The 25,026-nt window shown below is 41.7% G+C and overlaps 1 protein-coding gene across 2 annotated transcripts in view; it reads right to left on the minus strand.

Annotated features, from left to right (window-relative positions):
• Positions 1 to 442: 442 nt before the first annotated feature.
• RCOR1 (REST corepressor 1) overlaps positions 443 to 25,026 on the minus strand; it is an 81,837-nt gene continuing 57,253 nt past the window's right edge. For both annotated transcript variants that reach the window (XM_021541375.2, XM_021541376.3), the window contains 9 exons: positions 23,910 to 23,962; positions 19,802 to 19,963; positions 17,122 to 17,240; positions 13,707 to 13,785; positions 9,028 to 9,222; positions 7,960 to 8,037; positions 7,735 to 7,792; positions 6,953 to 7,182; positions 443 to 4,820 (listed from right to left, as the gene is read on the minus strand). In XM_021541375.2, coding sequence (XP_021397050.1) covers positions 4,779 to 4,820; positions 6,953 to 7,182; positions 7,735 to 7,792; positions 7,960 to 8,037; positions 9,028 to 9,222; positions 13,707 to 13,785; positions 17,122 to 17,240; positions 19,802 to 19,963; positions 23,910 to 23,962 — 1,016 coding nt within the window. In that variant the 3' untranslated portion in view covers positions 443 to 4,778. The remainder of the gene's footprint in view (positions 4,821 to 6,952; positions 7,183 to 7,734; positions 7,793 to 7,959; positions 8,038 to 9,027; positions 9,223 to 13,706; positions 13,786 to 17,121; positions 17,241 to 19,801; positions 19,964 to 23,909; positions 23,963 to 25,026) is intronic.

Below are 25,026 nucleotides of genomic sequence, written 5' to 3' on the forward strand. Positions count from 1 at the left end.
TTGTCACCTGTCCTGTGCTAACCCTGGGCTCCCAGAGCACTGCTGGGAAAACTGCTGAAAGCACAAAGTCCTGCCTGTGCTTCTGTGTCTAGTGCTTAGCAGCACTCCAGCATGTGAAGACAGAAAACATGATCTTCCTGAAGATTCCGAGGTGCAAAGCTTCCTGCCCTTCTGAGCAGCTTCAATAGCAACATCACACACTGTTAAGCTTTGAGGGCAAGTAAGTGTTGCCTTTTCCTATGTATTTAAATGTGTTCCTTTCATGTGAAAGATGACAATCTTGTTAACTTGTCCAGCCAAGTACTTTGTACATGAAGCAAAGAGGCAACAGTTTATTCTTCAGGTCCTTAACTGAGGGATGACACTGTCAGGAAGGGGAAACCTTTTGTATCTCCTGACCAAAATCTGAAAGGTAAGGGGTCAATTACACATCAGAACCACATTTTACATCAATAACGTTTTACTACATATTTTATTACATCAATGGTTTGAAAAAATTTTATTTGATGTCAGCAAACATTGGAAATCATAGAAAAATGAATTATGTAGAATTTCACAAAGGAATTTACCCCACTATAATTCCTCATACAGTAAAATAATCCAAAACCAAATGTTACTTTTCAGTGGCTAAGCAATTTTATAATGCTATGAACATTCATCACAGTAAGTGTGCTGAATAATAGAAAACAGGCAAAAAAGACATTTAAAATATTACTTACAACAGCATTATTACAACATACTTTCTTTAAAATCCCAACGAGTATTTCATCACTTCAAAAGCTATACAGCATTTCCATTATATTTGCAAACTTAACCTTATACATCTTTTAAAATCTTGAAAAAACTTCTTTTAAGCAATCTATAAGCAGTTAACAAAATTGATAAAATCTACATAATGGAATACTATACACTCCAGTATAAATTTTATTTTAGGAGAATATGAATGTAAACACTCATTATTATACAACATGCATAGACTATACTGACCTTCCATCTTCTGAACTGTAACTTTCACTGCAATTGTGCTTTACTATCAACAGGAAAAGCTGCATTAATCCAGGGAGTGGCAGAAAGTATTTGCTTTAGGGGCATTGCACAAGATCACTAGATTTTGACTTACTGAAGACAAGCTGGAGCTAATAAAATAATTTTTCCTCTTTTTTTTTTTTTGTAAAATATCAGCCCACTCATTGCTGAATGAGCTATGTACAAATTCATACCAATTTGAAAAATAAATGCATTATCAAAAAAATCTCCTACAATATTTTTGCATTTCAATGACTTGGAGATTTTTGTTCACAAACCCAGTGATCAAGTTAGTGTAATGCACTGTTTGGCTCATATTTGGTGTGCAAGAATACCAACAGCATATTAGCGAATTCATAGAATAAAAACTGAAATTTAAAGTGACAATGAGCATATTTTAATACATAATGTTTCTGATGTATTTGTACAGGAAAGAAAAATGTTTGTCAGGACATTGCCTTAAGAGAGTAAGAGTTTCACTCTTATTTTAACTATTAAAAAAGTGTTCTAGTGGATACTTATGGGGTCTTCCTGGTTGCAAACTTGTAAAAATATATTAAGAAACCATTATCCCCATTGGTATTAAATATATCGAGACACAACCATTGTGGTTGCACTACCAGGTATGGCTACTACGGTCTTAAGCATCTGATTGTACATTGTTGCTTTACTGTTAAGCACAACTGAGGCGTGTATTTTTTTCCCTTGGTTATAAGATTATATTACAAAAATTGATCACTGTTTCAAACCAGTTAAACACGAATATTCAAGTAACAAGGTTGTTTTAATGGATAAGTGAAAAAAGAAGTTACCTAGCACTTTACACAACTACATAAAAATTAAATAGAACAAATGAAATTTGTTTATGCATATGCAATACACTTTTATATCTTTAAGATTTCTAAAACTAAAACTTAAACTATCATTTTCTTTAACGATACCATATTTTGCACAATAACTTATACTTAGGAGAAATAATTTCCCATTTTCCACAAAATATATATAATTATGACATTCACATCGATAGTTTAAGAAACAAAATTTAAGTGAATATTCTTATTTTATGTAGTTATCTTTGTGGACCCTTCTAGTCAGAATGCAACCAGTTGATATATCTAATGCTTGACCCATTTAACAAAAGAAAAAGAGGGTCTTCACCTAAACAAGGTCAAACCATTTCAAAAGCTAAAATGATTTTATCGCATTTCAAAACATAGTTCAAGAGAATGTAAAAAAACTAAACGTTTAAAATACAGTGCTATTATATTGCATGTATCAACTACAATAAGATAGCAGTAAACTGAAAAATAATTAAACAACTTTTTTCCTCCTAATATCACAAATGATACACATTTCCCCCTACCCCATGGGGATGAAGCCAAAACACAACTTTTCTGATAAGATGGACAGATTTGAGGGCAAAAAACCAATGAGAAGTCCTCACAGGTACCTAAGTCTCCAGCAGAAGCCTCTCCTGATGAGCTCCCCCAGCTGGGATGCAAGCTCCCACACCAATGAGGACCTGTCTCCATGCATTGGTACCAGCAGAAGGTTTAATATTTAATACTAGAGTGTTTCTAAAGAGCAGCATTGCTTTACACCACAACTGTCAACTGGATTCACAGTGCTATTTGCCCGGTCTTTATTCCCAATTCACACTGGCTAACACCTAGCATTCCTTCCCACAAGAGACTCCCAGCTCCACCTGGCACAGGTCTGAAGGAACATTTGAGCCACCAGAGCTGCAGCAATACAGAGAATAGGGAATAGCTCCCTTCCATCCTCCCATCACCTCGGAGGATCTCTCTGGAGCTACCAAAATGGAACTGCTCAGAAAAGGCTGCCAAGTGGCTGAAAGAAGCCCTTTGGGGCTCCACACTAACTTGCCCTAGGAAATCTCTACCTGCGCTGTGCCCGTGTGTTGCTGCCCAGTTGCTGACATGGAATTACTTTCCTCACACACGGCCCAAGGGTGAGACCACACCCCAGTGCTACAAGAGGCCACGTCCCCTGCCTTTCCTGGGGCTGTGGCCACACTGCAGAGGTGCCAGAGCCAGCTCTGTTGCCCCGTTGGCATTAGCCTGCCCCGCTCAGGTGCAGAGCAGAGCCAGCACAGCACACAGTATGGCACAGCCAGCAGCCAAAGCCCAGCACCAAGCCCAGGCCCAGCCCCGAGCTCCACCAAGCTCAGCTGTGGGCCAGGCCACGGGCTACCTCATTTCAAGTTGTGTAAGAAAGGCTGCTTGCTGTACACCACTGTGTGCCATCTTGGCTTGACTCCTCTGTAGAGGAAGAGAGGCAAGAAAGGTCCTTTTTTCCACCTGCAAAGACACCTGGTGGTTTCTTCCAACATCATTAAATTAACCATTTTTAAATGCTTTGTGACTAGTGTTATTTTGCAGCTTTCTATTGAATGAGAAGTAATACTGTTGCTTCTAGCTTCCCTGGACATTGTCTGCTCGGCAGTCAGCAACCACCTTGTTCAAGGTGCAAAGTCCTCCCATGGGACTTGCAAGAACAGTTCCAGTTCAAGCCAGCTAGACAGGCCACAGCACGGGCCATCCGAGCAGAGGGCTAGGATTTGAAAGCTGCATGCACCAAGTATTTGGAAAAGCACCTCTTAGATTTTAAATTGCATATTTTGGTTCAGAACATGAAAGCGATGTGTGCTTCAGAAGGGTTAAAATGGCCAATGAAAATTAACCCGGTTCTTCTCCATTACACTTGCAAGAAACTAAAAACTCTTGAAGGTTGAATTTTGTGCTCCAACCCTCATCCAAACTTCCAGTGGGAGAAGCAGTTTGATGTCTTTGGCAAACAGCGCTCTGAAGAGGAATGAGACACTGGGACAGAAAGTGATCTATGGTAGCCAAATGCAAAAAGGCACATATTCCCCAAAAAGAGAGGCACCAGAGAAAGTTGTTTTGACTTAATCCCACAGAGGATCAGGAAAAAGAAAGTTGTGTAGCACTCACTTAACAAGTTACAATGCAAATGCTGAATGCCAGGGGTTAAATAGCGTATCAAACAGTTTCAGGTTAAGTATTCCCTTTTGCACTAAATAAAAGCCATTAAAATATACAGGAATAAAATGCTCAATTAGGGAGCTTTCTATGAAGCAAGAACGCACAAATACAGTGGAAAGAATTGCACAAACCAGAAGTGTAATGAGTTACATCTACAACCTTGGACTGACCAAACCTTAGAAATAACATTTCCTATCACTTTGCATTATTCATGATTGCTTGCTAACATGCCCTGACACAGCTGGCGTGTGCACAGGCCCCTCCTTTACAGAAAGCTCACTAATCATAGTGTCATCGTAAGAATACACAGGAAGCGGAGACCACAAGGCCATGCAGCAATACATACTTATACCCTATGGACCAAGTGTTCTAAGAACTCCTAATGTGTAGAGTTACTGTGGGGCTGCTAAGGAACTCCTTGTTTTGCAGGTTGGTCAAAATTTATAGACAGGTGTTACTGGTTCTAGAAGTCCCCATGCTTAAGCATGACGTTGGTGAAATGGAGAGCTGAGCTACCTGGGTGCTTTTGAAAGAAAGTGGAGGCAGTATGGAGGAATGAGGGAAGATTAAGGCAGATGTAGCACAGGACTGGAAGCGTTTGCCTTTTTTTTGGTAATAGCTGCTTGTCCACAGATATGATGCAGATGGCTGTCTGAGGTTTGCTAATACCTGATATCCTGGATAACACAGTAGTCAACACAAATTGTTCTAGGCTACAGCACCTTCTCACGAAGCAGATGCATATCTGACATCAAGAACAGAAGTAGCCTGGAGGGAAGGGGAGAGAAAAAGCAGAGATTTAATTTAAAATGAATACACAGGCTTTCTTACATGTCCTAACTTCAGCCCTAATCCATGGTACTGACAGTGACAAAATATACAACCCTGCAACATGGGAAGAATTCCAATAGCTTTCCCTGTTCTGAGGCACATTGGGATTTATTGTTGGGAATGTAAACACATAGGAATGAAGACTAGAATTGCTGCTGCTTTATAACCAGCTGCTTTATAACCCCCCCTTCAAATAAAAGGAATTATGGCCACTTGCTATGGCAAAGCCCAAAGCCCTCAGAAGCCTGATGAACCTTTCACGAGGCTGCTGGCCAGACAGCCAAGGCATGCCAGGGAAGAAAGCACCTGAGGGATTTCAGTGTTAGGCCACCAAAGACTTCTGGCTACTGCTGAGTCTACCTGACTTGACCTAGACACTGCCTATGCAAGTGCCCTCAAGAGCAGGCACCAGCACTGCACAAGGAGGGACCAGGAACCCTCTCCCAGCCCATGCAGGTCATTTGTGTCATAACCCCAGTGATGTTTCACCTTGGCCCCAGAACCACTGAGACAGACACCCAGTCAGCACTTTGCTTAAGCCACCTCTGAAAGCAGGAAAACCACATTCACAGCTTCTTTTGGTCTGCTTCCCACCACTCAGCACTTGGTCTGCTCCACAGTGAACACCTTCCATCACTAATCTGAGTATCACAACTGCTGCTCTAGTAATAATTTTACCAGACCTTGCTGTCATGCCTCCACTCTCCTAACACATCTGGGATCCTCACTGCTCCAGTATCCACACACCTGGCCATATCAGCCCACTCCAGTTCCTGCTGAAGCCATTTTTTCCCTATGTCAAGTGAGACTTCCCTTTTCTGACCTCAGCTTTCAGAAGCAAGGGTGTATTTGAAACTAAGAAGAATCTCAGAGGGCAGAGGAAAGTTCTGCATTACCAACATATAATTCTACAAGACACAAGAAAAGACAGTGAGAAGAGCCACATATCTCAAATTGGTGGCCATGTACTAGCACCAATGCTGCTGTGCTCCACCTCTCAATTCTGGAAGAATAGGACAATTACACACACCTGTGAAGGCAAGTTTTCTGAGTGTGGTTTTGTGCATCTGTCATACCTTTGGACTTAGTTCCCAAATATATGCATCTTTGAATTGCATGTTACTAGATTTTGTGAAGCAGTGAAGTTCTGCTTTTTGAATGTCTGAAGGACAATGAATGTCCAAGTGATCCAGCCCTAATCAGAGCAACAAAAATATACAGCACACTGAGAAGTCTTTACTCCATGCTCAAACAAAATTTGCCTTATGATGTTGACTGTGCTTGCATTTACAATACACAGCTTTTTCACCAAGTTTCATAAATTAGGCCAAAGGGAGTCCTTGATCAGACTTTTTAACACACAAACCTCTACCATGGTTTTATTCTCTAAAACTAAATATTAGTCTTTATTGCTAATAATAAATTTTTGTAACTAACTTCCATACTTCAATATCCTACAGTCTCTTAGTTCATTTCAAACCTACATGGCCTTTGGAAAAGTGTTAACTCTCTGAACCTCCATCAAGAAGAGGCTGTTCCTAAAATTTGTCTTTACAGAAACAGCTGTAAAATTAAGGAAACTTTGCCTTCAGGTAATTCCAGAGTGAAGTTTCTTGCACTCATCTTGCTTATAGCTTTCTTCCCTTCATTCAAGTGAAACTACTCACCAAAAATGAAAGAGCAAGCTTTGGCTCAGAAGACTCTATGGTCCCCAAAAGCCAAACCTGGAAGAGCTGGGAGAATTGAGTTCAGGGAAAAGATCCGCGTGAGATAAAGATGCATGGGGTTTCAGCAGAAAGAGGTATTTAAAACATCTATGTTCTGATGAGATACACATACTGTCAGAGGGCTGCAAATTCACTGTTCTCCTTCCACTTTCATACAAGCTTGGATTTCCCAATTCCCCAAATCAGTACTGAAATTGTATATCTAGATGAAGTGAAATATGCACTGATTGAAGATGGACAAAAATGGTTTTTGCAAAGACTATATATATCTAAATACACACATACATCTGTCTGAACTGAGCTCAGATCAGGAATTTGATGTGACTTTTAAATTGGATTTACCTCATCTTCCTCTTCAGACATTTTAGTGGAATTATCAGGAGATTTTACAGGCTTCTGACTATTGGTTCCATTTGTCTCCTCTTTGCCATGCTCTGCCTCCCACTCCTGTAGGACTTCATCTATGTTGAAACGACGTCGATAATTTACAAAAAAGTTTTTCACTTGCACCACAGATTTGTTTCCAATCACATCAGAGATTGCCTGAAAGTCTCGGCCGTATTTCCTGATTGCTAAGAGCAACAAAAAGAAAAACAAAAGCAGTGCGTTATTTCCATAAAGACACAAATCATGCTCAGGTCACAGCATAAAGATCCAAAGCTGAACTTCTGTCAAGGCTTCAAACCTTCTCCAGATTAATCCAGAATAAAAAAAAAAGTCTAAACTGGGAAAGAGACACAGTAAAACCAGCCCTGGAGAAGAGAAGAAAATAGAGGTGTAGTAAAAGATGGATAGAGTCAAATATAAAAGACCTGTTTAAATCTGCCTGTACTACTTGAAAAGTTAGAGGAAGAATCATAGCAGTGACTCCAGCTGAGTTTCACTTTCTGAAAGTGAACAACTTGGACAAGCACAGACACTATTTGCCAACATTCACACGATGCCCTTTATATTGCCCAGAGAGGGGAAGGGGGAATATTGTTTCCCTGTTCAAATACATTCTTCAGGCATTAGTACACAGAGTTGAAGCCCTCCTTCCTTAGCCACTGAAGAGAAACTCGTCTCTGAAATGCAGCAGGGTTTTGACTATCAACAACTGAAGTACAAATCTTGTAGTGCCATACCTTGTACAGCAAGAAGCTGCTCATCTGTGGTCCAACGTGCATTAAATTTCTGGACGACCTAGACAACAACAATAAAAACAACAATTAGGTAACTTCATTTATAGACTTTAATTTGTATCTGAGCTCATAAAAACCTCTCAAAAGTGCAACAAGGAATTAACTGTTAGTCAAAGTATATAATTAGCATTTATCTTCACAATTAACAAAGATCAGAAATTATCTCACCTCTGGAAGTCTGTATTGTTCTATACCACCTTCTAGCTTTTCTTTGAGTGCACTGTTTGTCTGTTTGATATTCTGAATCTGAAAAGAAAGTTTCATCACTTTAAGAAGGATTAAAAAAAAATATTTGGACAAGCTTTTTTCCAGCAGCCTTGGCAGTAATCTCACAAGCTCAGCCTTCCAGTTTGTCTCACAGCCTGCCTTTTCCAAAAAGGAAGTTTGCTATATTGGAATAATGTACAGCAGGAGCAGCTGGCAAATCAGGAGATCCCATTTAATTTATTCTCTGCTGTCTACATGTTATTTGGAGCAAGAACTGCCCCAACTTCCAGGTCTGTAAAAAGCCCAGCATAAGAAGACCAAATCCATCTGCAGCAAGTAATGAATCAAAGTCTGCTAAAGAGTTCAGCTTCTCCCAGAGTACCAGGAAAAAGGCTTCAGGCCAAAATACCAATTCTATTAAGTTTAATAAGGAGCTTGAGACAGAACTCTGCTTTAGAAACAGCAAAATGCTCAGATCTAGGCAACAAACTCATGTAACAAACCTGTATTTACTCACAGATACCTGAAAAACATTTGTTAAAAAGGCAGATCCAACAGGGAAGCAAAAGGTACATAGAGAGTTTGTATGATACCCGTCTAGGAAAGACTAAGCTGAACATATCTTCGACTTCTAAAAGTACCATGTGAAAAGGCAAAGGAAACACCTGCTGGAGATGGAAATCACATACTGCTGAAACCACTGCCACCCGAGGAAAGTTACAGTTAAAACAACAGAAGGAATTCTGAACTGCAAGAAAAGCTAGGTGCCAGCAAATGTTCCTTCAAGTCCCTGCTATGAACTTTTCCTTGTTTTACTTCAGGTCAAAAGCAGGCTTGCCCACAGAACTAAAACTTAAGCGATATAAAACCCAGAGCTGCATTCAGAGCACAAGGACAGCAGCTTGTCAAACTAAGGCACGCAGCATTGTGCATCATCACTGCCAAGCCACAAATTCCTGCCAGCTCTGCAGACTGACACAGGCACTACCAGCAAACCCAGCAGCTGCTCATGTACGATCCCGTTCGTACCTGCCGTTTGATTGAGACTAACTCCATGTCCAGTTGTCTGAGTACAGTGGTAGCAGCTGTTGCATTGGCAGAAACAGCTTCCACATCTTCCTGGGAAAGGAACATTCCTTTGGGAGGTTTCCTCTTTGCTCTGTTCTTGGCCTGTGTACTGTGCTTCTCCTTCTTCACCTGAGGGACAGTTTCAGCAGGTGGCACCTGGCAAACAGCAGTCAGTCATTTTCCAAAACTAAGTATCTTTAGAGATTCCTTCCAGCTCAAACCATTCTATGACTGATTTTTAGCCACCATCAAAGGCTGGAGAACAACAATACCAGTATGCAGACAGGAAGACATTTTTGCTTTAAGTGGCATGTCATACAAACTGCCTTATACAAATTTCTCTTTTCCTTTAGTAGCTTTCAGTGTTTACAGAGATACTGTGGATGCCTTCTCTGCCCATTCTCATTTTGGGAGAGAGATGCCCAATTCTGTATTTATTAAATGTTCTAGCTATTTTCAAAGCTCCAAAACCCTTTTTCTTGTTTTCATCATCAGACCTGAATATATCACCAGCAGGAAACAAAGTGAAGTGTGGAGACAGAAAGAACTTAACTAAAACAGTTTGCTGACAATTGTTTTACTACCTGACAGACACAGAAAATAATAAACCAAAGTTATTTAAAGACAAAGGATAAGGGAGTGAGGTGACAACAGGGTAATTCTTAGATTGTTACACCATTCTTTGGATGCCAGGTTTTCTGGCATAGCACTTGTATATCAACTGTTCCATCAAAATGCTGCAGTTTTACCCAAAATAAGCCTTTTTTTGAAAGAGGAGTATTTCACAGAGCACTTCCTATTTTTATCCTTTATGTCTAAAGCAAGGACAGGTAGATTAACCAGGACACTTACTACAAATCCTTCAAAAGCACAGCTAATTCTAAGATAGCAAAACCATTTCTTCTGGAAGTTATACTCAACAATCAACTCATACATAAGATTTTTTGCCCAGTAACTGAAGCCTGGCCAAGAACACAAAACAGAAGGGTGGCAAGGAGAGAAAAAGCAGAGGAGAGGAAGTACATGTGAATCCTCTGCTTGATCACTGCAAGCTTTAAACACATCGGCTTCACTTGGTGCTATTGTTTTCCTCCTAATTTGCAGCTACATGCAGTTTCTACACAGTTTGTGGCATTTGCCCATTAGCATTGAATGCTTTTATTTGAAACCACAGGAGGCTGAGCACCAAACCCCAAGTAAGTATGAGGTTCTGATGCCCAAAGGACTCCAGCACAGCTGCCATGGGTAAAAGCTTTCACCCTCCTCATGGGCAGAATGGCCAGAGCCCCACAGCAGCCGCAGCAATGTGGACAGTTGCCTGCTCTCAACCTTTTTGTTCCACCCACTGATGCAAAGCATTCCATGAGATACAATGCTTAGGGCAAGCCCAGAGGCAAGAGGTAACTCTTGCCATTGCAGGAGGGATACCCCTATGTCTCTTTGCATAGGAATGCTGAGCAAGAGAAACCAGACTGGCTTAGCTATGAACAAGTGAAGTAAGCTCTGCTTCAGAAGGGAGCACTTTGATAACTGAGCCAGGTAAATTATTCAGCATGGATAGACATTTCAGATCCACTCATATTTCATCTACATACACTGCTTCCCAGGACCACGCAGCAATGCCTCACTACACGTTCAGCCTGTCTGTTGACCAAAAGGCAATGCCTGCAGTGCAAACATCCCAGAAGCTTCAACATTAAAGAAAAATGAAAGCAGTTTCAAATTACTGTTTTACACAGTTCAAAAAATGCAAAGCTCTTTCGTGTTGCAGACAAGAACCAGAGCTCCAGCAGAACAATTTCTGACAGCTCCAAATGCCTCTAGGCCCCAGCAAAAATTGGAACATCTAGTCTGTCCTGGAAACTCTTCTTTCCTGGCCACACACATTTCTCTTGAGAATTAAACCAATTGCAGGGATTTAGCAGTGCTCCTGTTTATTTATATATTGCCACTGCAATCCAGTGCACTTCAGTCTTACACACCCCTTAATACAATGTTCCCTTCCTTAGATTTCACTGTGTAAAAAGAAGATAAAGCTATCTCAAGCTACATAAAAACAGAGCATGAAGTGGGAAGCACCTCCAGGAACAAGGAAGATACAAAGGAAGCAGGTCTAGGTCATGACCTCAGTATTACAGAGTCACTATGCAAGAAAATCCAAATAGCTGCACTAAGAATTAAATTACAAAAAAAAAAAAAAATATTCTCCTTCCAATGATCCTCAAAAGAGGAAACAGATTAAAGATTTCAGATACTCTGAGAAATCCCAGTATTACTGGGTAAGTCAGAGAGTAACTAACAGGTCTCAGAGCTGAAAAAAAAAACACCTCTGCAGATTTGGGACAGGGAGGCTCCTTATGGTAAGAGTCCTGGGCTGCTGGCACATCATAGCCCCTGCACATCATCTGAGCACATCATTAAAAGAAACCTAATGATCAAGAACAAATTTATCCCCTCCTGGTTACCTGCTCTCTCTCTCAAGGTGTTTCAATAAGCCCTAAGTTCAGGTATGTAAAATCAGAATCACTGAATCATTATGGTTGAAGAGACCTCCAAGATCATGGAGTCCAACCTTTGACTGAACACTTGTCAACTAAACCACAGCACTAACTGCCACGTCCAGTCATTTCTTGAACACCTCAGGGATGGTGACTCTTCTATGCTCCCAGGCAGCCTATTCCAGTGCTTGACCACCCTTTCAGTGAAAAAATTCTTCCTGATGTCCAACCTGAACCCCCCTTGAGGACATTTTCCCTCATTGTGTCCCTGGAGGGCTGGGAGAAAAGACCAACCTCCACCTTGCTACAACCTCCCTTCAGGTAGCTGTAGAGAGGGACAGAGGTCTCCCCTGAGACTCCTCCTCTCCAGACTAAACAGCACAGCTGAACTCTGAACAGGCTACGAAGGCTGCCAGCTCCATTCTGTCCTCCAGCACAATCCCTGTCCTGTAAAGTCCCACAAGGCTGCCTGCCATGGCACACACAGCTAGACTGCGTATGCTGCACGAGCTTCAGGTTGGTTGAGTGCCATGGCATGTACCAGTGCGACAAGGAGGGCACAAAGCCTCCTCCCACAGTAAGATTTTCTGCAAAAATGTCTTGATGGTAACTGTCCAAGCCAGACATCTGATCTGTTTTGGCTTTACAAGAGATGCAGCCAAGTTGGTGAAGAACTATCTTTCCCTCTTCTGCAGCAAGTTCAGGACATGTCAGCATTGGTTGGGAAGGAAGAAATAATAAAGGAGGTTGAAGGGAGTTCTTTTACAGATGCAAGCTTTTGAAGAGCTTACAGAAAAATCCAAACTTCATTAATTCATTAAAATAATGGAAAATGAGACAATAGTATTATTTACAAAACACTATAGAGCTGCAGTACACACCTATAACTTAGCCAAGTGAGAACCCTTCCTGTCTGGGTGTTGCTGAGGCTTCTGAGAACTCAGTTTCTTTTAAGGATTAATACAAATGGCTTCACATCCACTCTGTCCCTAGGAAGACATTAAGGGTGTTGGCTCCTTCAGTGGAAACAACAGCAAAACTTTCCTGGAAAGTCTAGAGAGCACCCTCACATGGGTGAAGAGCAGATGGGAATGTTGTGATTTTTCAGTTATTTCCATTCAAAATTATTTGTTGGAAGAAATAATCTCACTGAGAGTGACTGACAAAACCATTACTCTGGGACTTTTTTTTTTTTACTGCATGGGATCATGTTTTTAAATACTTACAGTGGGTTTCCCCTAAATATAACCTTTAAAACATTAATAACTTAAATAGAATGACTGGGAGAGACAGACTGGGAGAGAAATCAGGCTAGAAGAAATCAGGAAAGGGAATTAACTTCAAGGAAAGGTGGTCTTAAGCATCTTCCTGTAACTGAGACATACAACCCACACTGCTGCTGAACAAGGCGTTTTTATTTAGTAACAGGTAACCTGCAGGTTATACACAGGGAGATGAAGTATATGATTTCCTATAGGGCATTGTAGGCTGGGTTTTCAGAACTGTTGTATTTGTGTAGCTATTTTCATCCAGAACTCTATGCCCACAGAAAATGAAGTACTTAAAGTGAGGCACAAGTAATACATTTTGAGCTGACATAGCAACAGGTTAAGGTCACCCTGCCAGACAAAAGTAACTAGTCACAAAAACTTTCCACCAATACAACTGCAATCCTGGTGCTAGTGAAGTGACAAGTATTGCTGGGGATTTAGGGTACCTCAGAGTCTAACATGTATATAACCACACTTCTGTTGGTCTACCTAGAACAAAAGGATGGATTCCCCCTCCACCAAGCCATCTCCATAGGAGGATGTGCTTCTACTCCATCTCCATACAGGTAGGTTGATTTAAACCACTGAGGGTGGTTTAAACTAACACAGCTAAAGAGAAGATAAAACAGACTGGAAACAATCACATAGTACATTATCATGGGATGGTGAAGTGTTAAAATTTTCCCAGCTCTATCCATAACAACTTCTTTATCTATACTTGTCTTGATCTAAGAATAATTCTGAAGACAATTCTTTTCTTGTATGACAACTAGACAAAGTACTAAAGAAAATTAGATACTGTCAGCTTCTACACGAAGTAGCTAGTAAATAAACACTTTCATTTGCACAAGAGTAAGAAACACAATTATACCTCCTTTTTGCTCTCCTTGTTTTGTTCAACTTCAATGTCAATAGGGTTATTTCCATTTGCTTCCTCCATTTCATCCTCACTGGAAGACAAAAGCAAACAGTACTGTATTAGTTTGTGAGGCTCTCTTTTTCTATAAACAGCATGCTCAAACAAAAGCATGAATGCCACAGCAAGCCCAAAAGGTCCCCTTAGTTTTATTCCCAGGATGTGGGTTTTTTGGGGGGTTGGTGTTGATTTTATTTGGTTTTGGTTTAAGTCAATAAATTCTTAATTCTGAGGACAGTGCATAAAAGAACACTTCTCAGCAGTGTACTTAGGCAAAATAAATCTACACAAATAAAGGCAAGAAACATGAAATTAATTCCACAAGTTATATTTCAAAGAACATGGGACACCAAGCATTTTTACTTCAGGCAAACTGAGACAGAAAAAGACTTAAAAATATAGCAAGTAGCTAAAACACAGATTTCATACAAGTCCTTAATATTTAGCAAAACAGATGCACAAGATGAGCTCCCTCAAGAACAAGCACAAAAAATGCTTGGGTTTTTGTATTTTTTTTCAATGACAGCCTCACATTCTATTCGCCCCTGGAAAAGAAAAACACGTTATCAGTTACAGAGTAATAAAAGGCACAAAATTGAGGCCATATTGAAAGCAACCTTGGCACACCTGTCCAGTCTTAGGTGTCTGTCCAGGCTTAGGTGGAATTTTAATCAGACATTAAATCAAATATGTTTTCATGATTTAGAATTTTTGTACTATACACAACCAAAGTCAATTGCATTATCCATTTGAAATTATGCCCAGAAACAGAAGAAATAAGCTAATGTAATCAAAGCATTTTTATTAATCAGAAAAATAAACCTATTTTGTCCTGTCAAACTTGATAGCCTGTGCTGAGGAGCATCAGCTGGTGCAGAAATGTCACAGCTCCAGGGCAGGGCCGGGCTGTGCTCACAGGGAGCAGAGCTTGGCTGTGGCATCAGCACTCATGTGGCCATGTCCCTACTGCATCCTAAGGAGGAATGGGCTGCCATCCTTCTCCACAAGAGCCGTCACTCGTACAAGCCACTTCTGCTCCCCCAAGCCAGCGGCTCACCAGCTGATTCACAAGACATTTAGCTTGGGTAATGATGATTCCAGGGAATCCACTCCCAAGCATCCCTTCCCAGAGCTGCACACACAAGGTCCCTCACATACAACTAAGAACAGGTGCTGAAAACCTGGTCCCAAATGCACTGAACTGTGTTAGTGGCAATCTGAGGGGCTGGAGAATTCCCCTGCCTAGCCACAAAAGGGATATAGAGGTATTTGAGTGAGGTACCTGAGACTGCCTCTTCTCTTAACCCCATCTCCAAAAGAACTTGTGTTCTCACCTAGGTTCAGATTTCAGCCTTTTCACAACAGTCTCTGGTGTGCTGATAGGTTGCTCTTGTATTCTAGCAAGTGCCCTAGACATGAGCTAAATTAAAGCCCACCCCCTCTTTCCTGCAGTTGTAAACACTGATTGCCATAACCAAAGAACACTTCTGAAGTTCTGCCAACACCGAATGGCACATTACAGCCTGAAAATCCAGGCACCCTAAACTCACCCAGAGTGGATTCCACACCCTGCATGGGTGCACTGACAAATCCTTTGAGGGTGAAGGGGGTTTGACTACTTTACATAATGGAGGGGAAGAACAGAAATCAAACATCAAGCTGGTGCTTAGCTTCCTACAGATGTAAATCAAGTTAAGCATTTCCAATCCAGCTGCTTTCCTCAAAGGTTACAAAATGACAGCACACAGCAGCCCATACAATTCTTTCCCATTCACCAGATGGTCTGAGGTGCTGCTTTTCCTAGCAAACAGGCATAGATACTGAGAGGTGTATTTCTAAATTCCAGTAATTTCATTTGTGAGCACAGAACAAAAAGGGAGCTGACTATTAAAAGACCTTAAACTACATGGTAAAAGACAAACACATACTCCATATAAAAGATTTCCCCCCTCCCCCAATAACTTAGTGGGAATGCTGAAAAACTAAACAAACAAAAAGCCCCAACAACCAGGATGGGGAGCAGAAAAATAGACAGTCTTTGCAGAGAAGAGAAAATAACAGAATGGAAAAAGAGACTCAGGTCAAAGAAAGCTAACCAAATACTGGGCAAGTTGGCTGTCAGTATTCTCCCTGGCCCTGCCTGTTAAGCAAGTATTGCTGACCTAACAGAGAGATGGGAGAGGTTGAGTGACTCATTGGTGTAGCACAGCTCAACCCTAGAAACACATTTCTTCCCCCTTCCCTAACAAGACTCGCTCACATGCAGTGGAGCCAGCAAACAGCCAACTGGGAAATGTAGCAACCCCTCTGAGGGGAAAGGCATTTGCAGAATTTTGCCCAATTATGTCAGAAGTCTTCCAAAAGGCACGCTTCAAGTCTTGTTTGTGAAGACATTCATTGCATTTTAAAGCAGAATTAGAAGGCACCTGCATCAAGCAGATGGAGTTGCTGCTGTTCAGAGCGGTTGTTTTGCCACAGTCACCTGAAACCTTTGCATTTCTGAGGCTCTTTCAGCTCCAGACTAGGCGAAGTCACCAAGTGACAGTAACTGATCAAATACTTATACTGCTGACCTACCTTCAAGGGCTTGCATGGGTATCCAGGAGGGTGAGCTTGAAGAAAAGGCATGAGTCAAGCTCATTTGCTAAAGCTCAGTAGCTAATGACCTCCTGAACACCACCAGCCTCACCCAAATGCCAAAGCTCCCAGCACTCCCTGGAACAGCTCAGCCAGAGCTCATCCTAAGTGCCCCTGTGCTACTCACTCAAAATCAGAGTCTTGACTTCATCTTTCTCAGAAAACAGAGATTGGCCTGACAGCCTTTTCTTGGTCACAGTTTTCTAAGATGCAGGAAAGGAAGAGTCTTATGTGTGTACAGGCACAGGCTGACAGGGGTCCTGCACTGGAGCCCGTTTCCTGTAGCAGGTGCACATTCTCACTCTGCTGAGCATCACGTGGAGGAAATAAAGGCAGATTTCAGCTCTTTCATTAATTCCTTTTACTGTCCTGCTTATCAGCTTTTCTGTCTCTGCTGACAACAGTGCCAATCAGATTGCAAACAGCTTTAATTTCAATTTCGCAGCCCTCAAGTGGTATCAGAAAAAGTTCTAGAATGGTGGGACTTAACCAGTGCACTGGAGGGCAATCAGGAATTGCAGTGTCAAAAAGGCAACACAGCTAACTGCCAACTGCCTTTTGGCTTTGAGCAAAGCAAAACATAGCAGGCAAGAAGGGTGGGGAAAGGTGTGGTACCAGGAAACGTTTTGGGGAAAATCCTGCATCTGGTTTCTTACAAGCTAACAGGAATTTCTAGGACAGACTAAGGAAATCAGTGTGTGCAATACACAGCCTTTTCTGCTTGCAAACCTACCTTTCCTCACGTTCCCTTTTTTGTTTACGAGCATGACGGTCCATCACACTAGTTTTAGTCCTTGTCTTCTTCCAGGAGTAGTAAAATTTCACCAGGCTGGCTATTGATTTGTCAGGAAGCTGTAAATTAAACATGTATCCTTTTATATTTTTATATGTAAAGTATCCCCAAAAGTTCACATACAATTGGTCTGGCTTTCCAAGGAACATCTGACCTCTTTACAACTGGATTCTCCCACTGGCTCAAGCAAGGCAGCTCTGCAACCTTTCCAAAAATGATCTATGGGGGAGCATTTCAGGTTAGTGCCTACTATTTAGGACATCAAGATGTCTAAAGAGCATCTCAGCAAGCTTCCACTCGCCAGTCAAGCAGCTGGTTCCCTCCAGAATAGGGGAACACAGCAAGAGCAAATCTGAAATGAGGCCTCGAAACTGAGGTAACAGTTTTAAAGCCAGAACAGACCTAAAAGCCAACACAGATACATGTAAACAATCACAGAAACTGCTGAATTGCAAACATCCCAAGCATATCACTGATGTTTGGTTAAACAGGTCTATTCACACCATTCACATGAGACAAAGTCTATTTAAAGGTCTCAACAAAGGATATATTCAAAAGGTGGAACATTACTCTATGGTGAACTGAGGGTACAGGAAAACACAATTTATATTTTCTTTTGGCCATTACCCTGTAGCTATGAAAGAAAAGTCTGCCTCCAAAAAGCATAAAACTACATTAAGATTAATTCTGTACTTTTGAGGCGCTTTACATGGATGCTCTGACACAGGAATTTCAAAACATGAAAGTCCAGTCTTTTCTGATGAATAAAACATGTTTTACTTAAGTGTCTGATTCAGTTTGGAGGGCAGAGCAGGTGGGAAGGAAAACAAAACTCTGAGCAAGAGCCAGATCTCTTTCACTCAAACACTGCAGTTGAAGTCTTCACCTGAGACAAGCCTGCTTCTCAAACTGCAGACTGACTTTATGTTCTAATACCAGATCACACCAGCACTCGCACTCAGGCCCACAGCAGTACACAGGCAGATATCCACCTGGCAAAGTACAGGTGCTATGTCAATGTTGTGTTGCCAACAGCCATGCAACAGGCTGGTGTTCTGAATTTTTTTTAAAAGAATTCCACTGAACAAACTCGGGGACAAGGCTGTTCATGACAAACATCCACTTGGCTATAAACCTGTACTAAGAGTGCCAAAATATCAAAACTAGCTCCAGTAAATAATCTAACTTGCCTTTCATTCTCTGGCTTTGGAGATTTCTCCCCTCAGTTCCAATCTGCAGGGGTGCTAATGGGGCAGCATGTATAAACTAACAACTAACATGCTCCTGAGCCATTGATTCCTGTCCCCTGCTAAACACAAAGCTTAAAGCCATTTAATTCCTTTCATGCAGAATCGCTTTCTTGGGAGTAACAGTAAAAAAATATCATTACCTAGGGAGCAGTGCATGAGCTTGGCATCCCTGTATTGGAATGCACTTCATTCAGGGACAGAGAGCCATGCTTCTGCACATAAACCAAATTGAGAATTTCTTGCTTTGGCAGTTAACCAACCAACAGGACAGGCTTTATGTTCTCTTTTTTTCCCCAAGACATTCCCCTGCCCTATTTTCCCTCCTATATAAGAACAAAAGAATAAAGTAGTTTCACTCTTCAAGAGTTTCATCACCTGACCCAAGGGAATGGGAGACCCTAGGACTCCAAGAACATTTGGAAACGAATGTCAGTGAGAGACAAGGAACATCAAGGAAGACATGATGAAAACAAGCCTCTTTTTGCCACCCTTTTGAAATGGGATCTTCATCCTTGGAAGGCAAGTCACCTTTCGCTTTTCAGTGGGATCAGCAATACAGACCTGTGTCACATGTGCTTTAAAGAAGCTGAACAGACTGCAACAGCCTAGGCTCACTTCAAAGGGTCACAGACAGTGGAATTGGGCCCTGCTGGAACACTCAAGAAGCTACTTTACTGAAGGAGAGCAAAGAACAAAGTCTAGTTCCCACCCAGGTGATGAACCACTTGAAGATACTCTCAAGATACAATTAATAAAAAATTATACAACCCATCCTCTCCCTCTTTCAAAAGAAAACTGCACACTCCCTAGCACTTCCATTTCAGGCAGAAACCTACCCCTGAAATTTTCAATCAGACATTTAAAACAGTATCATTACCAACCTAAAGCAAAGGACTGAAGCTAGCAAGGATGTGTAAGCCTCCTTCACAGCATCCACTGACAGTCCGAAATCACATTAAGCACAGACTTCATCATTCAATAAAATTAATTCCTAAAAATCAGACTGTAAGAAAGGAAATCAACTTTGCACAGAGATGATCTTTACTGCATATGTGTGGGCATATGTGTACAGACCATGTGTCCAGCTGAGACAAACACTACCACAGCACACAGAGGACTGAAAACTATGCTTTCCAACCAAAAATAAAAATCACAGAGTCATAGTTTATCCTGAACCAGTAAAGCACTTCAGGAAAACACTTCCACAGAGACTCTGGGAATAATATTGTTTCTTTCTATTCATGGTAGCATTTTCCCTCTAACATCCCTTTTGGCCTGTTCTCTCTCAAGAGCATTAGACATCCATTCAGCACAAACAGCACTGAAGGCAACAGTCTGTTCTGCTTTTCCACTCCTGCGATACCACTTACCATCTGCTGGATCCTGTGAAAGGTTTTCCCATGGAAACTGAAGGCCTGTTCAAACAAGACCTTGTCTTCCACTGTCCACTCATCTGGGAATGGAGTAAAGTTTGGCAGATCTGCCAAAGACTTCTCGATGTTGTGTTTGTGCCAAAACAGCATCCCAAGAGCCTAGAAACAACACAGACACCAAGGTGACAATTGTAATCAAAAGAAGCATTACTGGAAAATGGAGAGTTAAAACATTTTTCTCAGGCGACACATTAGACATAATTTTAATTCTCAGCTACATCAGATGCTTTTCAGAGTGCAAGAAACCTGGAATCTGACCCCCAGCTGGGCTGTGAAGACCAGCCCAAAAGTTCATCAAAACCACACAGGTCATCATATAATAAAAAAATAGCAACAGAAAGATGGTGAAAAAAACTTAAGAAATTACTTCAGCTTTACTGATCATGGTGTGCACAGAAAAGTTGAGCAAAGGCTTGCAAAGTATACCTAAAAAAGATTGGACAAAAGGCAGCTTCTTTCCAGTGCTGGACTCCATTTCCTGGCAATTAGAAGGATGGTTCCATTGACAGGGGGTTTTTGTAATTGTTTACAGAGCTCTTTCTGAGGGGGAACGGGATAAGGGAAGAGAATGAAACAAGAACTGGAAGAAGGAAAGACTGAGAACACACATCACCTTGACCTGCTGCTAAAAAGTCCCTGGCCCAAAGGAGGAATAAGTCTCACACATTCTGAGGGCTGCTGTTTTGTTCCCTTGAGAGAGACCTCATTTTGCTGTTGCAGTCTCTGGTTCTCAGTTCCAAAGACAAAGTGCCTTTGCTGCACTTCACCACCTGCAAACCATTCCTCTTCTGCTGTCTCCAAGAAACTGATGCACAGCCCCCCTCTCCCAGGATTCCACAGCCCCTGTGTGTTATGACACAGCACTACCTCTGGCATGCCAGGAACCACTGCAAGTCATTTTAGGAAGGTCTGACTCTGCAGAGCTAAAAAACAGCCTTTCACAACTGCTGTGAAGTGAAAACAATCCCCAACATGCTGAGTAAAACGTAAGAGTAACCCATTCATCATATGCAAACTCAGCTCAGTTTCACAGCCATAGTTACCCTCATCTAATAGTTTCACCCTGGCTGCCCAGTGTTACAAAATCCCTCCAAAACTAGGGTTTCCCCATTATGCTTTGCTATACAAAAAAGTAGTTCCTTTATGGGATCTCATGCCCCTGAGATTCTGCAGAGAGCATGCATATAAATGTTAGTGTTATCCAAGATCTTGCCCAGATTCTACTGGTTCTCAGTGCTGCCTGGACACCGTCTCCTCCCTTCTTCCATCATGCAGAACAAGTAGCAATCTCAGTTGTAGCACAGTCACTCGAGATGTCACAGAAGCCACAAAGCCATTTTGGCAAGGATGGGTCAAGGATGAGTCAATGAAACTATTTTGCAGTCATGAAGGATTGAGTTCTCTCTGCCCTGACAAGTTTCAAATATGAGATCTACCTGACATCCCTATGAGGAAGCAAGGGATAAACGAGTGAGACATCTTGGGAGGGCAGGGTAGCATTAAATAGCACTGAGGTGTTAGCGAGGACCAAGGGAAGAGCTGCTTATATAAAGCAAGAGGTAAACAAAAAGAATTTCCTTATGGGCTTGTTTAAGAGGAGATCAGTATTCATCTTTCATCTGTGCTGCCCTGGAAGAACTCTGCACTCATACACAGGTGAGCACAGGCCTTCCCAGGCTCCTCTGTCCTACGGTGTCTGACAAAGGCTGGCAGGAAAGCTCAGGTCACAGTCAGACTTACTCTGGTGCTTCTAAAAGTCTGTGATTACTACAGCGCAGCACAACCACCCACAGCTGTAGTGCCTGCCCTGCCAGAGCTCACTGGCCTGTGGGGAGCCTGCCCTGGAGCTAGCCTGGCTGCAGGGACTCCCACCAGCACAGTCCTGAGCCTCCAGCCACGATCCAAGAGCAGCAGAGCCAACAACAGGGCACCAAGCCACGGGCAAGGGGAGTGAAAGGACAGGGATGGGAGCTGGGCTGGCACAGATCGGGCAGAGGAGCACCCTGCCAGCAGCTCCCACCCCCTTCAGCAGACTGGCACATCTCAGCCTTTAAAAGGATGTTTTGGGCAGTGGGCAGAGGTGGAAAAAAGGCAATCTCTGTATGATGACTGTTAGCCAAGGCACCCGGACAGAGGAGCGAAGTGACCGGCTGTCAGGGGAGAGGGCTGCCTTGGCCAGCGAAGCCCAGAGACAGTGGCCAATTGCTAAAGTGAGCTTTTACTGCCTTCCAGGGAGTCTGTATCAGCTTGTCCAGTTACCCAGCCAACAGAAACTCTGATGATACCTGCTGAAGACAGAGTTTCCCTTGGTGACATAAATAATCATCCTGATTTGAAAGCCTTGACACTTGTCCCTGTAATACAAAATGAATGTGTGCCTTGCAGAGCAACACAAGCTAGATCTTCTCCAGTTATTTCCTGAAAATGTCTAGCACAGCTCTCTAAGAAATCCCAAAGGACATGGGAAACATGTTTAACCCCAGAGTATTATGAGAGAGTGCTACAGAAGGAAAGGGAAAATTTTTAGGAGAAGGGACACTTTTATAAGCTGCTCAGCCACTCTATACTCAGATGTGGCAAGTCATGCAACTTCTGTACACAGAGGGGGAGAGAAAAATGGAGAAAGACTCAAATTAATGAGTGGGAGGTCTATATTTTCAACATTAAAATTAACGCAAATCTCTGTTAGCTAAATTTAAGTTTTTCAAACCAAAAGAATTCAGTGGGTTTTTTTAAAAAATCACAAGCTTCATTTTCATCAGTCTACTTTCCAGTATCAGTCTTTGCTTTCCAAACAACACTTCTCCACTAAAATAATGAAACCCATTTCTACTATTCCAAGATCATCTCCCTTGGAAAATGTTATCCACAACAACCAATACTAGCGTATACCAATATCAGCTGAAAAGAGTTACCATCTTTATTTTCATTTTAAGTTCACAGCCTTTTGATGCCTTCACATTCGTTTTATTGTTGTTTTCTGCTCTTAGAAATTACAATTATCAAGGCTGATCATTCCTGATTTTGCCGGAAATTTTGCTGGCTATCTCAACTTCAGTGTTCTTGCTCAGCAAGAAGTCTTTTTGAGCATGAGTATCAACCACTGAAAGTCTGACTCAAGGATGACAGCAGAATCATTTACGTAGAAGCTCTTTCCCATCCCAACCATTTGTTTCTATGCTCACAGCCTCTGTCTGAACAATTTCATAAACTTTCATGTTTTTGTACTTGTAGAGACAGTATGTGATTTGCCAATACACTAAGTCATGTGATTCCCTGCCTTCCCTTTCCGAGCAAGTATGAGTGCATGAGGAAACTCCACAGAATTCAGAAAAGTTTCCCAGGCACAGATCTACTCATCTCCCCAGCAAGTTTTGAAATCATTGTCAGTTAACACAGGAAAGATTAGTACACAATCCTAGACCACAGGGAATAATGGAGAGGTTTGCTCCTCAGAAAAGGATTTCTATCCCCAGATTACAGGTACTGGCTAAGGGTCAGTGGCCACTGGCAAAGTTATCCCCTGTTTACTGCATTGACAGCCAATGTGCTCATCTGTGAAATGCAAAATGATTTGCAGCACAGTTTTAAGGTAAATAACTGTGAGTATCAGTTTGCCTCAGAAAAGCATGTGATGGTTCAATAGCTCATTAATAACTGGCAAGACATCCATGAAGCAGAGACTGAACAGTCAGCTGGAAACTGCAGTGCAATCAGGCAGCTGTCCAAAGATAAGCCAATCTTTTTAACATTGTCTAGGGGTTCTAAAAGTGCTCAAGAAGCAGCCACCAGAGGAAGCATAATACTCATGGCCAGACTTCATTAGAAATGATAATGGTTTTGTTTTTCTTCTTGTGACTCTTGATGTAAAATTAGGAGTAAACTCTGAGTACAGGCTACTATTAGGAACAGTCAGTTTTGGGACAAGGAGTAGAGGAGAAAACATTGAAGTTACAGAAAGAAAGAAGTAACTTTAGTCATTTGAAGTCATGTTTGAATACTTGCTGAAAAATATTTTAAAATAAAATATTCAAAGGTTTGTTACCTGCTCCATATTGTATCCATGCTTCTCCTTAGCAATGGCAATATATTCATCCACTGAAAAACAAAGAGAAGGTGTTAAGTGCATTTCCCATCATGATCTCATCTCCCCTTCCCTTTCCCAGTCTAAAATCCAGATCTGCAGCTCTGACTCCAGCCCTCCACAGAGAACTCTCATGAACAGCTACTTTTCCAACAATTCAGGAACAGAAGGAAAGGTAAGAAAAACAAGCCATCAGACAAACTAGCTATTTTCCTTAACAAGCCCAAATGGACCATGATATCCAATCCAGTTCTAGTACTTGTGAAACACAGCCTATAGTATTTCAGAACTTGTTCATCAAAACTGTAGACATGACTGTGTCAGCTGCTCTTTGGGGTATGTGTTCATTTTGTGGTATGTGTTCATTTTGTGGTGGGTTTTTTTACTGGTTGGAGGTGATTTTTTAATAGCCCCAAAGTAGTTGTTTTCTTAAGGAAAAACATCCCCAGACACAATCCATACCTTCCAATACTATCAGAATCCTAGTGTTGCACAACCACTGCAGGTACCTTGGTAAATTTTTCAATTTTTAGGTCTCAGCAGTTTTTATCTTGGACCAAACCCCACTCCCTTGTGTCATTATGACCCATGAGTTTTAATCTTTACAATGTGAACTGAGAAGTTATATTTTGTATAGATGGGACTACACCCAAATGTCTTTCACTCAGAGTGACTGAGCCACATTATGTCCAACAGCACCCATTTGAGATGAATGGATCAAAGTTAGCAGTGGTGGTGTTGTGAAGTCTGTGTCCTTCTGTCTGATCATTATCAACCATACTGTAATGATAGTAACACCCTTGAAAACAAAAAAATTGTCTAAAAGGTGAGGCTCCTGCTTCAGCTAGAGGAGTGAAGATGCCAGAAGCACTGGTTGCCTATACAATTCCCAACATGTTAGCAGTACCCTCACTTAAAACTGATACACACACAGCCAAAGTTTTCATCCTTATACAAAATTTAGATTTCACAGTGACTCACGTAGCAATGAACTCAAAAATCATTCCCCATGCTTTTTCTACAGATACCCGGGAGGAATGAAAGCAAGTTACAGTGCTGAGCACGAGACTCATGGAGA

This window comes from Lonchura striata, chromosome 6 (genome assembly GCF_046129695.1).
Source record: "Lonchura striata isolate bLonStr1 chromosome 6, bLonStr1.mat, whole genome shotgun sequence".
Lineage (NCBI taxonomy): Eukaryota > Metazoa > Chordata > Aves > Passeriformes > Estrildidae > Lonchura > Lonchura striata.